The sequence below is a fragment of the Camelus dromedarius genome, chromosome 11, assembly GCF_036321535.1.
Source record: "Camelus dromedarius isolate mCamDro1 chromosome 11, mCamDro1.pat, whole genome shotgun sequence".
In the NCBI taxonomy this organism is placed as follows: Eukaryota; Metazoa; Chordata; class Mammalia; order Artiodactyla; family Camelidae; genus Camelus; species Camelus dromedarius.
This window is the reverse complement of record NC_087446.1, coordinates 2,732,013-2,750,817: the sequence shown is the minus strand read 5'-3', so window position 1 is coordinate 2,750,817 and position 18,805 is coordinate 2,732,013. Positions and strand designations below refer to the sequence as shown.

Sequence of the window (18,805 nt, the reverse complement as noted above, 5' to 3'; positions counted from 1 at the left end):
CCAGGTGCTGCCCTTGGCCCTCCCCCTGAGGTCTCAGGCTGAGGGGCCCTGCTCAGAGGTGGCCTTAATGGCACTTGTGGCTCAGCTGTCTGGTCACTGACACTGGACACAGAAGGATGCAGGAACCCACCTGGCTACTGCAGCCACTGGGCTTGCACACAGACACCCGAGGGCACCCAGCTTCCTGCACCCTGAACCCCTGAGAGGTAGAGGACTGCCTGGGTCCCAGGGAGTGGCCAGAGCTGGATGGAAACCAGGTCCGGTGGGCCAGCTCCACTCTCAGAGCTGTGGCCTCGCACACCACACCTGTCCATCTGTCCACCTATCCTTTCATCCATCCATCCATCCACCACCAGGGCTGTTCCAGGGGCTGGGATGCAGCAGCGACGAACAACCCCTGGGGCCTGGCACACACCCAGCATCCCGGGAGGCTGCCCCTGCCTGGTGAATCCTGACAACACAGGAACGTACTATTTACAGCAGCGTCGGTGAGTGGATCTGATGAACGTAGGGTAAATAGAGAAGGTCCCACATTGACCAAAGAGGGGTGTTCGTGGTGAGCCAAGGGTTGTGGTTAATACCGTTCACCCCACGGTAACCAGCAGGCAGAGCCAACTCCACAGTTGTTGGCTGTAACAGGGACTGGAGCGAGGGGGTGGCTACCAAGGTGTAGACCCTGGAGACCACAGGAGGCACGGGGAGCAGCCACTGCCCGTAGGCCAGGGCTGCGCATGAGCGGAAGGATCCAAGACCCTGTCGTGTGCAGGAGAGCCGCCCAGCTGGCTGCGACCTGCCCCCAGAAGCCCTGCAACCAGAAGCCCAGCTCCTCCCTCTGGGGCCCCGTGGCCCTCACTGTCCCAGGCTGGCCTCACACCAACAACAAAACCATAGAGAAGAGCCTCAGAGATTCGTGATTACAGAAGCCCCAAATCTACAAACCATTTAAGAGGCACGTGTTCTGGACACAATCTGACAAATAAAAAACAACTGCATTTCTGTGCAAAAACACATTTTAAAGGATAACAGATTGCAAACAGGAAGTTTTTAAGAACAAATCTAAACAGAGTAAAGAGACTGACGGGAAGATTGTCGACCTCTACTGAAGACACACAGCTTCGTACACATGGAAACACACATGATGTTCATAGACATAGGAAACTCAGTTTTATGATAACAAGGTCTTCTCAGAACACACAGAATGACACAGTTACAGGAAATGACACGCAGTACAATGCCTTTAAATAAAGGGCAAAACCTGCAAAACTGAATACACCATCTGAGAATAAACACATAGGGCAGGGAAAAACCTTTCTCCTACCCTCTTAGATTCAGGAACTGAGGCCTGTGAATCAAACTGACAAAAGGCAAACTAGAAGAAAAGGCATACAATTTTTTAAATACTAATGTGTAAATTTATTTTTATGTGCCTGGAGGCTTTTTAGAGAAACAGTGGAGACCCAAAGAGGTGGTTAGGCCCAGAGCCTTATGTACCATTTTAATAAAGGGCCATACCCAGGCAAATATCTGGGGGGAACGCTAATTGGAAAAGACACACACACCCCAGTGTTTATAGCAGCACTACTTAACAACAGCCAAAGCATGGAAGCAACCTAAATGTCCATCAACATATGACTGGAGAAAGAAGATGTGGTTATATGTAGAATGGAATACTACTCAGCCATGAAAAAGAATAAAATTCACAGCAACATGGATGGACCTGGGGACTGTCATACTAAGTGAAGTAAGCCAGAAAGAAAAAGAAAAATACCATATGATATCACTCATATATGGAATAAAAATAAAAAGCACAAATGAACTCATTCACAAAATAGAAACAGGCTCACAGACAGAGAAAACAAACTCATGGTTACCGGGGGGAAAGGGGGTGGGAAGGGATAAATTGAGAGTTCAAGATTTGCAGATACTAACTACTATATATAAAATAGATAAACAACAAGCTTCTACTGTGCAGCACAGGGAACTATATTCAATACCTTGCAGTAATCTATGATGAAAAAGAACACGAGAAGGAATACATGTGTGTATGTGTATGACTGAAACATCATACTGTACACCAGCAATTGATGCAACACTGTAAACGGAATGTACTTCAATCAAAAAAACAAAACCCAACAACAACAAAAAGTGAAGGGCCGTAAATTAATCAGGAAGAGACAAGACAAAGGAAAGGCAGCTTGGGCTTCTGGGGTAAAAGTAACCGCTGGGGAACTGCGAGCGGGGGAGGCTAAGGGCACAGGAGCGCGGTCTCACTGAGGCCCGTCTGCACGGACCCGCCTCAGTGTGGACGGTCTCCAGTGCTGAAAGTGGTTCCGGAGAGCGGGGGCACCCCTCCCCGGGGAAGGGCTGTCCTTCCCCGCAGGCGGGGGAGGGCAGAGGGCTCCTTTTGCACTTGCTGCTTAACTGCCTTCTGCTCTAAGCAGTCCTTGTGCCCAAGTGGCATATTTGGTGCCATGGTCTGGCCGTCTTGCACAAAAAAGTAAGGGAATGATACACTCAGCTTGCAAAACGGTCACCTTTCGGGAGGAGGCCGGGGAGGCTCGGTCCACGTGGGACCGCGGGGAGCTCTGGGCTGAAGTCCGGTTTCCTGGCGCTGGGCCAGGTGTGGGGGGCAGGGACACACACCATCATTCCCCGTGTCTCGTTCTTTAACTTGTACGTGTTTTCACAGAAAACACTGCTTTGAAAATAACAGGAACTTGTAAGAGGGGAAAAAAGCCAAATTCTGCCCAAAGTAACTTTATTTCTCTTCTCGAACACATCAGAGTGAATATGCCATTTTCTAACCTTGAATCCAGCAAGATTAGAAGGGAAATTAGGATACCCCCCCCCACACCGCCCAGGGACAGGAGACGGCGGGAGAGACAGAGTCAGACGCCCACCGACGCCCTCACCTCGGAATCCGGGCGACCAGGAAGAGGGCCTGGGCGTAGCTGCTGCCCCTTTCGCACCGAGCCACGAAGGAAGTTACAACCTAGACTAGTGCCTCTCCGTGATCCTGAGAGCTCACTCTCCAGCCATTGGTTCTGATTTTTCTCTTAAAAAATCAAGACTGCAGGCGATGTAGTCGCTGGGCCAGAGTCCTGGCGTGCAGGGAGGTCTGAAAGGTCTACGGTCCCGTGATGTGTCCTCCGCAACTCTGGGGGATGAGGGGGACGGGCCCCAACAGTCACACGACCCCCAGGAACAGTTCCAAGGTTCACAATGTCCAAGGTCAGCACGTGGTCACTGATTCTCGCCAAAGCCACCCGGGAGCCACGTGGTGCGGCTTGGTTTCTCGCAGAACGTAAAGTCCTGACCCTCCAGCCTGGATGGCTTTTCTAGAATTGGCAGTGGATTCCAGGGCGGGCCAGTGACCGGGAACATTCACCAGGATGAGAAAGATGGAGACTCCCGGGGGTCCCTCGCGCCCCCGTGCGGAGCAGCGGGCCTGGAGCGTCTCTTTGCTCCCCACCCCCACCATCATCGGCCCCTCTGACATTCGTGATCACTCAACATGCTCTATCAAAACCGCTGTTGAAGCTGCCCTCGCATCCGGCCTGGGCGGGACTGAGGGAAGAAGTGGGGGCTCTCACGTGAACTGCAAAGCAGAAATCATTCCCAGCGATTCTGAGAATGCACGGCGTGCGCAGGCAGCCCACGCCACCGCCTGGCCCCGCGCCACCGCTGGTCTCCGCCGCAGCCTCTCACGCTTCCAGTGAAGGGCTTCAGGAGTTCACCCTTCCATGCACACAGGGAGCACAGACCAAACGAGGCCCGGCGGGAGCGCCCCGCCCCCGAGCGGGGAGCAAACCGAAACATCGACAGTCAGGACCCCGCAGGCAGCCTTCCGGCTTAAAGGACAAAACTTGCAATAAATACAAAGAAGTTAAGTGTGAAGATGAGAAAAGAACAAACCTGGCCCACGGACACAGACTCGGGGCTGCACCAAAGTCAGCCCGGAGGGTGGGGCCCTCGCCCCAGGGGTGGGCCCTCGGCGTGAAGCTCACCCACCGCGCAGCTGCCCTCTGCCGTCCACCCTGCACCTCCAGGGAGCACAGGTTTTCTATATTTAAAACAGTAAGACACGTGCGAGGGCTTTACAAGCTGCCAGTCCCAGAGCTCCTGCCTTGGTCCTGCTCCCAGCTGGATTGTCTCAGAAACAGCCCTAGGATGAAAGCCAGAACCGAGGGCGTAAAGACACAGCACCATCACTGTCAGCACCCTCCTCGCGCTAAATCGGGCTGCTCTGCAAGTGTGACCTGAAGCAGGACTAGTGTTGCCTTGCTGTTGCAGGGACAGGGAGGGCCCGGTAACGACGCCCGGCCACGAACCAGGACGCAGGCAAAGACCACCAACTGCTCTCCAGGCCTGGCTCACAGCCACCAGAACGAGCCGGCGAATCCCACCTGCGGCCCTCCAGACGCCGCGACCCCCCCGATGCACAGCACTCACATGGTCAGATCTGCACGGCGGCACGGCTGCAGTCGCGAAGCTGGCGCCCCAAGCCCGCCAGTGCCGCCTGCTGACAGTACGTTACAGCACATGCAGCCCTGGGATTCACACAGAACTGAAAATGCCAAACGTGGCCCCAGAACTGGTGACAGAAGGTATTTTTTCTAAAATCAAGATTTAACTATCAAAAATAAATTTCTAAATTTAAAGGTATATCAACATAATTGGTCTGCAGTAACTTCCTTAAGTAAGCGTCACACTTCCCGAGCACAGCAGGAAGGCGGGCGTCGCGAGGTGGTGTCTCAGCTGCCTGGTTCCTCGATTCCTCGTGCAAAGAGCCGGACCAGCTGGCAGTGGACCCTGCAGAGACCAAGGGCCGCACTCACACCCCGCGCGTCCCCCGGCCCTCGGCCCCACAGCCGGCCCAGGGCGGAGGTGGGCCTCGTTCACCACGGACAGTGGGTCTCACCGCGGCCGTCGGGTCCCACCCGGCAGTGACAGGTCAGGGGCGCAGAGTGATTCAGCTACACCCCTGAGAGGCCCATCTTCAAAGGGCAGCTGGTGGCCAAGCGGAAACCCAGAGATCTAGAGACCCGGTTCTAATTCCGGCACCACACTTGCCAGCGAGTGACAAAGCCACAGGCCTCCACTGCCCCGACCTCATCAGCACCGACCGCACAGGCCCCAGGGAGGGTCCCACGAAGGGCAGCCCCACGCATGCAGGAGACGCAGGAAATTTTCAGTCATGGAAGACAAGCAGCTCCATGCCGGCCAGAGAGGAGGGCTGGGCCGAGGTCCCCGGGGACCCCCCTGCCTGCCACACCAGCTCCGGGACGTGACGGGTGAGGGGCTCGGAGGTCAGCGTGGGCTCTTGGGCCCCCTGCTGGCAGGGCGACCTTCCCATTTCATTAATGATGTCACAGCCTCCTTGGATCTTTAGCAACAAAAACCCCGTAATTGACTCACTCTTCAAGGCACCGTAGTATTTATCAAGTTAAGATATTTTTCACAAAAGAATGCCTTGCCTAATTTTCAAAAATTCATAAGCCAGTAGGAAAAATAATTCCATTTCCTTAACTTGTAAAATGAGTCTACAGAAGCCGAATCCCTGCACGTACGACTGGCATGGTGGGGTTTCCTGTCACCTCGTAGCCCCTGGTCCCCAGACGTGAGCTGGGCAGCCACTGCCACACTAACCACATCCTGGTCACAAGAACAGGGAGCAGGCGGGCATGGGACTCAGGCCCCTGATGGCTTCGTTTGGACGCTAATGGTAAGACGACAAAGCTGGGACCAGCAGCTGGTCAGCTGAGAAGCCAAAAAGTGGGGACTTATCAACAGGGACACAAGTCATCTTCCACACTGTAACTGGACACGTGGAAAGGGACACCCACCACATCACTCATCCTTCCACGTGGCAGGCAGGCGGGCCTCCAGCTGCCCCTCACCTTCCTCATGTGACGCCCGCTCTGCTGTCATCAGCGAGTGTCCAGCTTGGTCTCCTTCAAGTGGACCAAGATCCTGAAGACATCCATACCGGGGGCAGGATCCTTCTGCAACTCTACCATTCTCCCTAATCTCATCTAATTTTTACACCCACACCTCAACCAATAGCCTACTGCAAAAGCCAGCTTCCTTCACTGTACCTGTCCACGGGGAACAAACTCGCCTTGCACTCGTATGGTTGTGTGATACGTGTAGTCAGACTACAGATTTCCAAGTCCAAGTGCAATGGGCCCAGCAGGCCCGGGACCAGGGCGTGAGCCTGGTGCCAGGCCCTCGGCAGGGCTGCAGCCGGGCTCCAGAACCACCTCCTGGGGTCCAGTGAACCCAGGACTCGGAAGTGCCCACGAAGGCGGCTTGTCTGCTTAATTAGGAGATGGGAGCAAGAATGCCAGGGCTGGGGTGCAGGGCATGGAAGAGAAAAACAAAGTGGGGGGCTTCCGAACCGGCGAACCCCCCAGCATCTTCCCGAGGCCCCCACGCCGCGTGGCGCCGGGGATGGCGCCGCGGCGGCCTCTGAGCCCCGCTCACCTGACGTCCACGGCGGGGCTGCGCAGGACCTCGCCGTCGCAGTTCCAGGAGCTGCTGGGCGCGGCGCAGCAGCAGGGCGGCTGGTCGCTGCAGATCTGCCCGAACCGCTTCTTCCCGCGGCCCCGGACGCTGCCGTCCTCGTCCTCCGCCGCCTGGGACACAAACTGGAACCTCTTGACGCGGTAAACTTCAACGAAAGTGAAGTCGAACTACCAAGAGACAGCGAGACGGGCCGTGTTCCTGGAGGCCGGGGCCGGGACCGCCTCCAAGCTGCCGTCCCACAGCTGGAGACGAGGAGTCCCCCAGGCCCGCGTCCCAGACTCTTAAAACCCGGCTCACTCGCAGGGACAGAGGCTTCTTAAAGAATTCTGTGGGGGGGGGGGGGGGGTGCAGCGCAAGTGGGAGAGCACGCGTTTAATCAGCACACAGGTCCTCGGTCAGTCCCCAGCACCTCCTCCAAAAACAAATAAAACAAGGAAACCTAGCTACCTCCTCCCCTAACAAGATTAAAAATGGAAAGAAAGAGAATTCTGTGCTTCCCGAGCACTGACTTGTACCATTGTTTATCTCCTCAACCACCTCTACTTAAAAAGCCACATAAAAACACCACCGCGGGGAGGGTGCAGCTCAGCGCAGAGTGCGCTTAGCACGCAGAGGTCCTGGGTTCAACCCCCAGTGCCTCCATTAAAAAACAACAAAAACCATTATCAGACTAGATCTTACAAACAATTTAAGTAAATAAACCCACAAATCTTACTGAAACCAGAGGCTGACCAGCAGCTGCACTTGTCCGGGCACTGTCAGACCCGGGGTCTCCCCTGGGTCACCACAAGGGTGCCGGGGACTAAGGAAAGGTTTGCTGGAAGGGTCTCCACAGAGCTCCTTTCTGGGAGCCAAGATTTTGTTGTAAGTGACCCGCCAGGGCAACATAAAATGTCACTGCATCGCTTTGCTCTGTTAATAGCAAGAGAAAGGACAGGAAAACATGTCAACATTCCCACCTCCTAGTTCCTGTGCTCAAGGACTTTACCTTCTTAGATGAGACTTTATAAGAAGTAGCTACGAAGGAGAATTTAAAACAGGTGAAATGCAAACAAAAATCTCTCGCCCTGCCCCCTGACCTCACAGTGGCTCTCCTACAGCACAGACGGGGTCACCCAGGCGGAAGCCGCCCGCCAGCCCGGCCCACGTGAGGGAAACGCAGCCCTCACCTGGTCGCCCTGGTTGGTGTGCCTGACCAGGAACCTCAGGAAGTTGAACCTGGAGCATTTCCGGATGAGGATGAGGTCAGAAGAGCCGTCCCCCAGGTGGGCGGACGGGGAGAGGCCCCTGGGGCACCGGGGACAGGCGCAGGACATGTTGGTGGCGTTGATGGCCAGGAACTGCCCGCAGACGACCTTCCACTCCTCCACCTCCTCTGAAGCAGAAAGAATTGCAGACACTGCATGGAACCTGAGCTGGTGGGTGGGGGTCCTGAGCTGACAGGGACGGGATCACCGCCATGAACGCTCCCCGCAATCAGCCATCAACACAGAGAAAACCGTGCGGCTGCTGGGCTCTGAGGTCGCTCCCGAAAGGCAGAGCTGGTTCTTGGGTCCTCATCTGGGACTTTTGGACGATGATTTTAAAGCAGGGCTCACCAAATCTGGCTCACCACCTGGTTTTGTGAGGCCTGTGAGCTGAGAATGATTTGCACATTTTTAAATGGTGGGGGAAAAAGATCAAAAGAAGAAAAGCATTTTGTGACATATGAAAAATGACACAAAATCCAAATTTCAGCGTCCGTAAGGAGTTGCTGGAGCAGCGCCGAGCCTACTCCCTTCCAAGTGGCTAGCAAAGCCTGAAAACTTTACTCGAGCCCGGAGCACAACCACTGACCCCGTTCCAGAACATTCTAGAGACTGGCACCACAATGGTATTTCAGAGGAACCTGGCAGGATGGGCACGACCACAATATCTGGCAAAGGCCACCGCATGCCCTGCCTGGAGCTAAAGCGGGAGCAGGCACAGAGCCGTGGGGCGGACGGGGCAGGTGGGGGAACCCGGGCTGGACTAGGGTCCCGGCCGGGCCGCAGCCGGCCCGGGCCTTACCGCCGCTCTCCAAGCCGTACAGCGACCGCTTCTGCTCCTCCTCCAGCTGCTGCCTGCTCTGCCTGCAAACGAAGCACCTGGGGGACGAGAGCCCTGCCTTCAACGCGTGGACACACGCCTGAGTGTTCCAGCTCTCTTCACGTGACAGAAAGTTCAAAAAGCTTTCCTTAAAAATACTTTGCTCGCATGTTGGGTTTTCAAAATTAGATCCACTTTAAAAAACTGCAGACATCAGGCCTTCCTCTGACATTTATAAACACTGCAAAGAGCAGAACACCTGTACGTCCATCTAGTCACAGTCCACGATGCCAAGTCCGCACAGATGTGCGGAGGGGCTCCCACTGGCTGGCCCGCTCCCCTCACTCAGCCCCCAGGGGCTCAGGGTCTGGACTGGCCCCTCCTGACCACAGGGTGGGCCCCTCAACTGGTGGGGGCACAGGAGGCCCGTATAGTCAGTTCCATGGCCGCCTGTAGCAGGACCCCGACCTCTGGACTCGCTGAACCAGCACCCACCCTCCTCCCCCCGGTCTACACTGCGAGGACTGCGCACCCACTTCACAGCAGGAGCCAAAAGCCGGTTGGGCTCATATCGCATCATCTGAACAAAAACACACAAGGGAGGTGCTTACCCTGCCCGGCAGGGCTTCCCGTCCCGCGGAGAGCCCACCGTGTGCTGCGCTGGGAGGAAAGACACCGTCCCTTCGTAGCAGTGATGGGAGAGGAAGGTCTTCAAACCTAAAAACAGAGCAAGATGGAGAAACACATCCACACGCGTCACTTCTCAGGGAGGAGGCCTCACCGTCGGCTGCCGCAGGGCAGGGGGCATGGGTGACCCGAGACACCCGGTGACAGGGCGTCCGCAGGAGGCAGGGCCCGCCCACTTGTCTCAGCTGCCGCCACCACCCCGGGGACTGCAGGCTCCCGGCCACCACACTGCCTTCCACACTGGCAAAGGGGACATCTCTGCCACCAGCGACCCCTTGTGGCCTCGACGACGTGGCACCGCTCAGTAACTGAGACTCCTGGCTTTCCTAAGTTCTTCATCATTTCGTTCCCAAGATTAAGGTTTTAATAAATATGTAGCTTTGCACTTCTTATGTTTTAATTTTAAAACCATGCTAGTTTTATTAAGTGGACATTTTTAATGGATAAAGTTCACCAAGGTACCATTCCTTTCTCTCCCAAAGGGTTTAGATTTTAATGTTTGGAATTATTCAACTTAACACAGGCAGACCTGGCTTTGGGGTGCTTCGCAGAGACAGCATTTTTTCTTAAAACAAGTTGAACGTTTGCAGCAACCCTGCGCCACTCTCCCCACAGCCTTTGCTCACGTTGTTTCTGTCATATTTTGGTAATTCTTGTAATACTTCAGACTTTTTCATTACTATCATATTTGTTGCAGTCGTCTGTGATCAGTGACCTTTGATGTTACTACGGTCACTGTTTTGGGGCGTGACTAACCGTGCGTGTGTAAGACAGCAAACTTAATTGATACACATCCCGTGTTCTGACTCCCCCGACTGCTGTTCCCCGGTCCCGCCCTCTCCTCGGGCCTCCCTAGTCCCTGAGACACAACAATATTGAAAGTGGGCCAATTAACAACCCCCAATGGCCCCTAAGCATTCAAGTGAGAGTCCCGCGTCTCTCATTTTAAATCAAAATCTAGAAATGACTAAGCTTCGTGAGGAAGGCAGGTTGAAAGACAGAAGAGGCTGAAAGCCAGGCGTCTTGTGCCAGAGAGTCACCCAGGCTGTGGACGCAAAGGAAAAGCTCCGGAGGGAAACTGAATGTGCTGCCCCAGCGAACACACGATGAGAAACGATAAGAAAGCGAAACAGCCTAATTGCTGACACGGAGAAAGTCTGAGTGGTCTGGACAGGAGATCAAAGCAGCCCAACGTCCCCCTAAGCCAAAGCCAAATCCGGGCGAGGCCCGAACTCCCTACAACTGAGTACAGGCTGAGAAGCGAGGACACTGCGGAGGAAAAGTGTGAAGCCGGCAGAGGTGGGTTCACAAGGGTTCGGGGAAGAAGTCTCTCTCGCAACTCAGCGCAGGAGCAGCAGGTTCTCCACAGGATGCAGCGCAGACCCCTCGTGAAGGCGGCCGCGCTCAGCCTCGCGTTTTCAACGCAGACAGAGCGGCCTTGTATTGGAAGACGCCGCTGAGGACTTCGATAGCCGGAGAGAAGTCAGCGCCTGGCTTCGAAGCTTCGAAGGACGGGCCGGCTCTCTCGTGAGGGGCTCACGCAGCTGGCGGCTTCCAGCTGAAGCCACTGCTCGGCGCCCATTCCGAAATCCCTAGGCCCTTACGATTCACGCCAGATCCACTCTGCCTGAGCTCTAGAAAAGCACCGTCAAGGCTCGTTTGTAAATACTCGTTAGCAACACGGTTTACTGAGTATCTGAAGCCCACTGTTGAGACCTACTGCTCAGTAAAAAAGATTCCTGTCAGATACGGCTGCTCGCTGGCAGCGCCTGGTCACCCAGGAGCTGATGGGCACGGCCAGTGAGATCCGTGTTCTCATGCCTGCAACACGACAGCCGTTCCGCGGTGACATCAACTTTCGAGTCTTATTCTTTAAGAAATATCTTTCGTGAGGCTGTGGCTGCCACAGACAGTGGCTCCTTTGATGGATCTGAGCAACGTCCACTGAGAACTTTCTGGAAAGGGTTCACCATTCCAGATGCGGCTAAAAACATTTGTGATTCATGGAAAAGGTAAAAATACCAACATTCACAGGAAGTTTGGAAGAAGTTGGTCCCCACCCGCACGGACGACTTTGAGGGGCTTAAGACGTCGGTGGAGGAAGTGACTGCAGACGTGGCGGAAACGGCAGGAGACCAGAACTAGACGTGGAGCCGGAGACGGGACTGAGCCGCCGCAGCCTCGGGAGGAGACTCGAACGGAGGAGGAGCTGCTGCTGTCGGGTAAGGAAAGAGAGCGGCTTCTTGAGGCGGATTCTATCCCTGGTGAAGACGCTGTGAAGACTGTTGAAATGACCGAGAACTGTGCGTAAACTTAGCAGAGGAAGCAGCGGCCGGGTCTGAGAGGACTGACTCCAAATTTGAAAGAAGTTCCACTGAGGGTAACATGCTGTCAAACAGCACTGCCTGCTACAGAGAAACTGTTCACGGAAGTTACTCGAGGTGGCAAACTTCACTGCTGTCTTATTTTAAGACATTGACATAGCCTCGCCAGCCTTCAGAAGCAGCACCCTGACCGGGCAGCAGCCTTCCCCATCGGGGCCAGACCCGCCAGCAGCAAAGATGACCACTTCCTGAAGGCTCAGGTGGTGGCCAGCATTTTTAAACCAAGCTGGGTACCTTTTTTACACACAATGCCATGCACACTTACTACATGACAGTACGGTGTGAATGTTGCTTTATTTTGCTAATTGCTTTCTCGAGGAGATCTGAAACGGAACCCGAAGTATCTCCCCAGTGTGTCTAATAAATTTACCCAAAAGCAAACCACAGAGGGCAGTGACCAGGTAAATGACACTCATTAAATACAGCCAAGGAGTTCACCTGAGCAACAAGTGTCGAACTTTGAACCCTACACCCTTTCAAACTTCTTTTTTGCACTTAAATGCTGCAAGGGTGACGCTGCACGCGACCTGAAACGTGCAGCCTGTCTCTTTTTTGTACCATCTGGATCGACTTCCATTTCTTCTTCGCTGCAGGTCTGGTCACATATGAGAGCTGCCTGTGACCGAGGGCGGTGGTGGTCAGGGCGGCCGGCCCTGCCCCGTCGGCACCCAGGGACCCGTCGGCCCCACACGGCTTTGGTGCCCATCCATGAGCGGGGCCCAATCGCGAGCAGAGAGAGCACAGAAGCCCCCGGCCCGCGTTTCTGAGTTACCTGAGAAGTCGTATCTGACGAGCCCCATCCAGCGCTTCCTCTCGCTGTCCCTGATGATGTCCCCGTAGAAGCCGTACCCCAGCAAGGACACTGAGTACCGCAGCAGCGCGCCGTCATGGTGCACGGAGGAGACGTCCATGGCCAGCGAGTCCCCTGCGGGAGAGAGGCCTCGGGCTGGAAACCGCACCCCTCCGCCCTCCTGCCGGCACGGAGGCAGTCACTTTAAACTCAAGTGTAAAATACGCAGAAGGCCGTCCCAGCAACAGTCTGTTCTCCTGGCGCCGGGGCTCCCGCTCGACTGAAATTCCCAGAACAGGCTTGGAAGAGCTGTTCTGTTGAGGCCGGAAAAACAACGTGTCTGTGAAGCTTGCTAAATGCCACTAACTGCAAGGAAGGTGGACTTGACGATGAAGAAAAGGCACATGGCAGCTAACATGTAAAATCGTACACGCCATCTGTAAACACAGCCTTTCCGGGAGTGTGGGTGACAGGTGAGCAGCACCGCCAGCAGGGACGAGGGACGGAGGGGAGCCACAGGTCTGTCCCGCAGGCACCTGGACAGCTCTGAGCAGTGTGGCCCGCAGTGTAATAGAGGGGCAGCAAGGTAGGGGTCTGGCTAGGAAGGTCTGAGTGGGGAGGAGGGCAGAGTGCAGGGATCCTCCCCATGCACAGGGGACATCTGGCCAGCGCATGGGGACGCCGAGGACAGCTGGCCTGGGTGGGGGGTGCTGGCACCCCCGGACTCAGGGAGGGGGCTCTGGAGGGCTCTGAGCAGCGCCTGTATTTCTGGAGGACCCACTGCTGGCTGTGGGAGGACAGGATGAGATGGGAGGCGGCAGCAAAGTGCTCAGACAGAGTCCTGCTGGCGGACGGGCCGCGGGCACCGGCCCAGAGACGGCCGCCCGCGTGTCCCCGGGCTGAGCGAGCCGACAGCAGGGCTGAAAGGTGCGTACCCACGATGATGTGCAGGGCGGACGTTTCCGCGTCGTTCGTGCCGACGGTGGAGTAGCACACACAGTCTGTCGACCCTACAGAGGGGGAGAGGGTCCTGAGCACCGCTGAGTCGCTAAGGTGGTAACCTGTTTCCAGTTCAGTGTGGGAGGGGGTGCTCTGCTGTCTCGTCCACGGCCCAGAGCGAGAAGGAACGAGCACGGCTTGCTACAGAAGCAACCGCTGAGGCCGACCCCGCGGAGACGGCAGCTGGCTCCGCGCACAGCTTTGGGAGATGGTGCCCCGGCTCGGGGAGCGGAGCCGCGGGCACACAGCTCGGCGCTCCGCACGGCAGCCCCACTCCCAGCCGCGACACGGGGCCCAGACCACAAGACCGAAGGGACTCCGCACAGAGATGCGGCCGGGGGGGAGGGGGAAGCGCACACAGCAAGGGCACCCGTGGGGGGCCTGCCGTGTGCTGGTGGGAGCCACTGCTGGGCACTGGGGCGCGGCGGCCGCCAGTCGTGAGGGGCCGGCAGGGCCCTCCCTGAACCCCATGGGCTGGGCCCAGGGCTCAGCCTCCGCCTGCCTGCACCCTCATCTGTAACACAGGGGTGACCCCAGAGCGCCCAGCTGGTGCCGGGCCTCCCTAGGCCTGTCCTGTTCTAACTGCGTCAGCGCCGGGTCCCCACCTGAGGGGCAGACTCTCCTGGGCACTTACTCACGGCAGACCCCTGAGTCCCGCCCCGCCCGGACGTGCCGACTCAGGAGGCCCGGGACGGGGCCGAGCAACCAGAGCTGCGACACGCCTGCCGAGCAGCTGAGCACCTCAGTCTAGGCTTCCCACGAATAAGCCGCACGACGGTGCCCAGAGCTGCACAGCAAGCCTCCAGCGCACGAGCAGCACGGCCCGAGATCCCCCAGGAAACCCCATGGCATCGACAGGCGAGGCCGCGCGGCCGCAGGCCCCACAACCTTCCACAAGTCCCTTGTCCTAGTGACGTCCGAAAGCCCGTGGTTCTGAACAGACTGATGCAGGCCTGGCCAGGCGAGGGGTGGAGAGGGCCCTGGGTCCCCAGAGGTGGCAGAGGGGAGAGAGCTGGGCCGCGAGTCTGAGCCCCCCGGCCCTGCCGTCTGCCAGCTCGGGCCCTGCAGCGGGCTATGCTCTGAGCTGGTTTTCATCAGAGCCGAGGGCACGGCACCCCTGCGGCAGGCAGGGGCTCAGACGAAGCACGTGGGCCCGAGGCAGGAGACACAAAGGATGGTGTCTTCCCAGAGACTTGCTAACACTGCTGAGTTGACACCCAATGGGCAGAGAGTTGAATTTATAAAACGTCAGAATCGACTCTGAGCATCTGAAGTGGTGCCTTCAGGACGTGGGTTCAGCCCATTTCGGTCTCCAGTCACGCTCTGTCCAGAGGCACCACGGTCACCCCGAGGCCATCAAACACCGTCTATACCCCACAATCCTAACCTGTCGTGGACTGCTCCTCCTGGTGCCAGGGACCCCCTTCCACCCACTGGCTTCAGGGCCCCCAAGCCACACCTCTGGGGTCTGCAATGGGACTCTCGGCCCCCACACTGATTCCTCGCCTTGACCCCACGGGCTGTCAAGGCCAAGGTCACTGGGCCGCCCTTGAGGCCCCTCCCCCTCACACCCCCATCAGATTCGCCAGAAAGTCCTGTTGACGCTGCCCCTGAAACCATGCCCGAGCCACAGCCAGCCACACGCCCAGCGTCCACAGCACAGCATGCCCCCAAGGCTTGGGCAGCACCCCCACCCCCAGCTGCTCTAGAGCAGACAGCAGGGGTGGCCTTCCAGGGCAATCAGACGTCCCCTCTGCCGACCAGCCTCTGAGACTTCCTCCCGCCGTGGCTCACCCGTGACCCAGGGCTTCCCTCCTGCCCCCCGGCCCCCACCCTGAACTCACAGCTGGTGCGATGGCTGCCCTCTGCCCCAGCTGACCCTAGGCCCGGTCTCACTCTGCCTGGGCCCTCACCCATTACCTCTCAGAGGGGCCCTGGACTCCGTATCGGAAGAGGCCCCTCCCGGCCCCTCACCCAAACCCACCTCCAGCGGCGTCTTTCCAGCAGCACGGCCACTATCGGAGACCCCTTCGTGCCATGCTGGTCTGTGTGTCTGCTGAGCCTCAAGGCCCAGAACACACAAAGAACGAGTCAGTCCACCCCAGGGCACGGAGAAGAGGGCGTCTGCCCGAGAGCACCCCCAGTGCGGGGTCTGTGTGAGCTCTTGCGGTCTTTAACCACTTCAACAGCTTAGGGTTTTAGGTATCAGTGCTACGTGGGCAAATGGTAATAAGAGGCACAAAGGAAAAACAGATTAGAACATAGAAAACTTCACGTAGCCCAGAAACCCTACGTACAAGCTTCACAAAGCGCAAAACCCTGACTCAGAGGAAAAGCTGGGAAACATGTGAGCCGCTTAGGGGACCATCCTCAGTCACACAGACGACACCCGGTCGGTCAAGTGGAGACAGACTTCCTGATGGGGAAGCAGCGCGGCCTCTGAGCCCCACTGTCCACGCCCTTGCGGGCAAACCTGCAGCCTTGCCCCGGCGCCCTGTAGCTTCACCCAGATGACGGGGCAGAAGCACCATTCACAGCTGTCAGGACTCGGATGTTTGCCCGAGCGGCACCCTCCAGGGCTCCTGCAGCTGCGGCCCTGACCTGGGGATGCGGAAGGCGCCCCCTGCTGCTGAGTTGTTTGCAAAGCCCCAGCCTCACCCTCTACCTGGCTTAACACTGCGATTCTTCAAAGAACTAGGTGCTGCCCGGAGACACACGAAACACGCCGAGCCAGCCGCCCCCTCGGACACGGCCAGCCCCCCGCCTCACTTACACCCCAGGCCCTCCTGCCCCAACCCCAGCTCCAGGTACGGTCAGTCCCAGGACGCCACCTGCTCCCCGGGCCCCCTTCTCCTCTGTGACAATTTACTGCCCCCACCACCGCAAAGGGCCGGTTCCCGGAGAGCAGGGACCGTCCCCCAGGGGCTGGCCTGAGCGGCTGGTGGGGCGCAGGCGTTCAGGGAGGACTGGCTCCTTCACACAGGCAGCAGGGGTCCTCTAACTGGTCCGGAACTGGCCCTCAACAGAATCTGCGACAGGTGTGCGGCGAGACAAGTACGCTTGATAAAGGGATGACCCTGAAGGGCTAGTGGAGAATGGCCCCCCCGAGCCCGCCCCTCCTCGGGCCGCCCAGCAAGCACCCGCCTGCGCCTCCGCACCCGCGGGGATGATGCCGATCCTCAGCGGGCTGGGTGCCAGCGCCGCGCGGGGCTGGTTCTGGTCCACGCCGGCGTCCCGCTGTGTCCTGCCCACCAGGCCGTGCAGGACCTCGCTGAACATGCCGTCGCCGCCCACACAGACGATGCTGCAGAGGAACACAGGGTCAGGCCTGGCGCCGCGCCCTCAGGGGCCCCTCGGCCGGCACGGCCCCCCTCCCGCCTCCGCTCACACCCCCTCCCTCGTCAGAGCTCTTCAGACCCTCCGTGTCTGTGCCCAAGCCCTGCAGGGAGAACCCAACGATTCTGTGTGGTCCAGGATCCCTGCTTTAAGGAAATACTGGGACAACAGGCGGAACCTGAGTAAGCACCCAGGTCGGTAACAGCAGGTGCCGGTGTTCACTTCCCGGGTTTGATCGCTGCGTTTAGTCCCGTAGGAGAATAGCCTCGCTTTTTTAGGAAATGCACACTGAAATACTCAGGGGCAAAGGCGATCATGTCTGTCACGTATTTTCAAGTGATGGGGGAAAAATCCATAGGTAGGTAGTAAGAATGAAAAGGAAAACACGTGACTCTGAACTTCTCGGCCTTTCCTGAGTTTCAAGCAGAAGCACGTTTACTTTCACAGCGCGGGGAAGAAATGTAAGCAAAGGGAGTGAAGGAAACAAGGACAGATGAGTAAAGCTTGATCCGCATTTACCGTTTATCAGCCAAGATGGAAGGACACGCACTCACCCGTCAAACTTGTCTATACTGAGCTCATACAAGCTCTCCTTGGCATGGTTGGCACGTTCGGTAACTATGGAGGAAAAAACAACACTGCGTTGTGCAGTTTACGTTCAAAGCTGTAAATCCCACTTGAAATAAGAGGCAAATAAACCACGCTTCTAAAGCGAGGTCCTATAAAATCTCCAGGAGGGTTTCCTGCAAGAAACGCCTTCTTCGGTCTTACCCAGATCCTTTTCACGGAAAGGCTCCCTCACCCAGGGGGCCACGACCCTCAGAACGTTCTACTGGTAAGACATCACGTTCCTGGCATTTAACTGCCCAAAAGTGACTTTCTGGAGATAGATTACGTCTTTTATCTTACAGTTTTCCCTTCTTATCCAAGTCACTTTGAGAGTTTCAGACTACACCAACACGTAGGAACAAGAGAACGCCAGCACATGGCCTCAGTGCTCCGTGACAAACCCCCGAACTTCCCCCGCACACAGTTCTGCGTCCCTGTGTCCCCAGCGTTTTACTGTGTCACCGTCACCGTTTTATCATCACAGGGTCCTGTAAAGGCCATTTTAAAGAGCTGCCGCTGTTCGTCCAGGTTCACTGTGGGTTTATCTTTATGCTTCCCGTCTGGAGGGGCGAGTGATCCCCAGCGTTTTGCTTTCACACAGTGTGACCGTGCACACGTGTGCACACTGCTCTCTGCACGCAGCTGACTGCTTTTCTAGGGAAGTTTAGAAAGCTCTGAAGCCTGGGCAAAGCCCTCTCCACTCCGAGGCTCTTGACCCGCACGGCCAAGCAGCTCTTCGGTGAGTTGACATGAAACCCTCAAAGCTCTGAGTGGGGGAGGCCCTCTCCCAGCTGCCTCCCAGCACCAAGAACCTGCTCTGAGACTCGGCGCTGCCGTGGCACCGCGCCGTGTTCCTAAAGGCGTTACTCCTGAGCCCTGCTCATCGCTGGTAACTCCTGCATGAACTCCCTGCCCGTGGCCTGAGGCCTCTGTCCTCCTGTGTTTCTCCAGCACCTTGTACGCTGAGCCTTGGCTAGAGAAGTCTGCACTCTTTATCTTGTGTTCTTCTCATTCTGGTGTGCAAAAAAAATCCTATTTTAAAATGATCTTATCTGTTAGGCTCTTCCCTGGCGCCCCTCTCCGAGGGGCTCAGGCAGGAGCGCGCGCCCAGCTCACCGATGATCTCGGTGGAGACGGAGGCCAGCGTGAACAGCGGCGCCACCTTCCGGTCGTAGATGCGCTTGCCTTGCCCCTTCCCGCCAAACGGGTTGATGAACACCAGCAAGTGCTTCGGTCTCGAGGCTGCAAGACAGCAGGGGTACATCACAGTGCACGTGAGGGGCAGTCAACACGAAGACCTGAGCGACTGAACAGGGCCCCAGCCCTAGTGCTCCCAGAATTCGGCTCAGTGTCGTGTGGTGAAAGGCATTCTTAAGTTAAAGAACAGCGCGCGGAGCTTCCTTAT

The 18,805-nt window shown here is 57.0% G+C and overlaps 1 protein-coding gene across 1 annotated transcript in view; it reads right to left on the bottom strand.

Moving 5' to 3' along the window:
- Window positions 1-2,741: 2,741 nt before the first annotated feature.
- The window catches only part of CERK (ceramide kinase), a 39,631-nt gene continuing 23,567 nt past the window's right edge, over window positions 2,742-18,805 (bottom strand). Inside the window, exons 4-13 of the mRNA XM_064491356.1 lie at window positions 18,517-18,642; window positions 17,346-17,409; window positions 16,614-16,759; window positions 13,392-13,466; window positions 12,439-12,591; window positions 9,207-9,312; window positions 8,578-8,654; window positions 7,698-7,903; window positions 6,487-6,695; window positions 2,742-4,812 (exon numbers count right to left, since the gene is read on the bottom strand). Coding sequence (XP_064347426.1) covers window positions 4,755-4,812; window positions 6,487-6,695; window positions 7,698-7,903; window positions 8,578-8,654; window positions 9,207-9,312; window positions 12,439-12,591; window positions 13,392-13,466; window positions 16,614-16,759; window positions 17,346-17,409; window positions 18,517-18,642 — 1,220 coding nt within the window. The 3' untranslated portion in view covers window positions 2,742-4,754. The remainder of the gene's footprint in view (window positions 4,813-6,486; window positions 6,696-7,697; window positions 7,904-8,577; window positions 8,655-9,206; window positions 9,313-12,438; window positions 12,592-13,391; window positions 13,467-16,613; window positions 16,760-17,345; window positions 17,410-18,516; window positions 18,643-18,805) is intronic.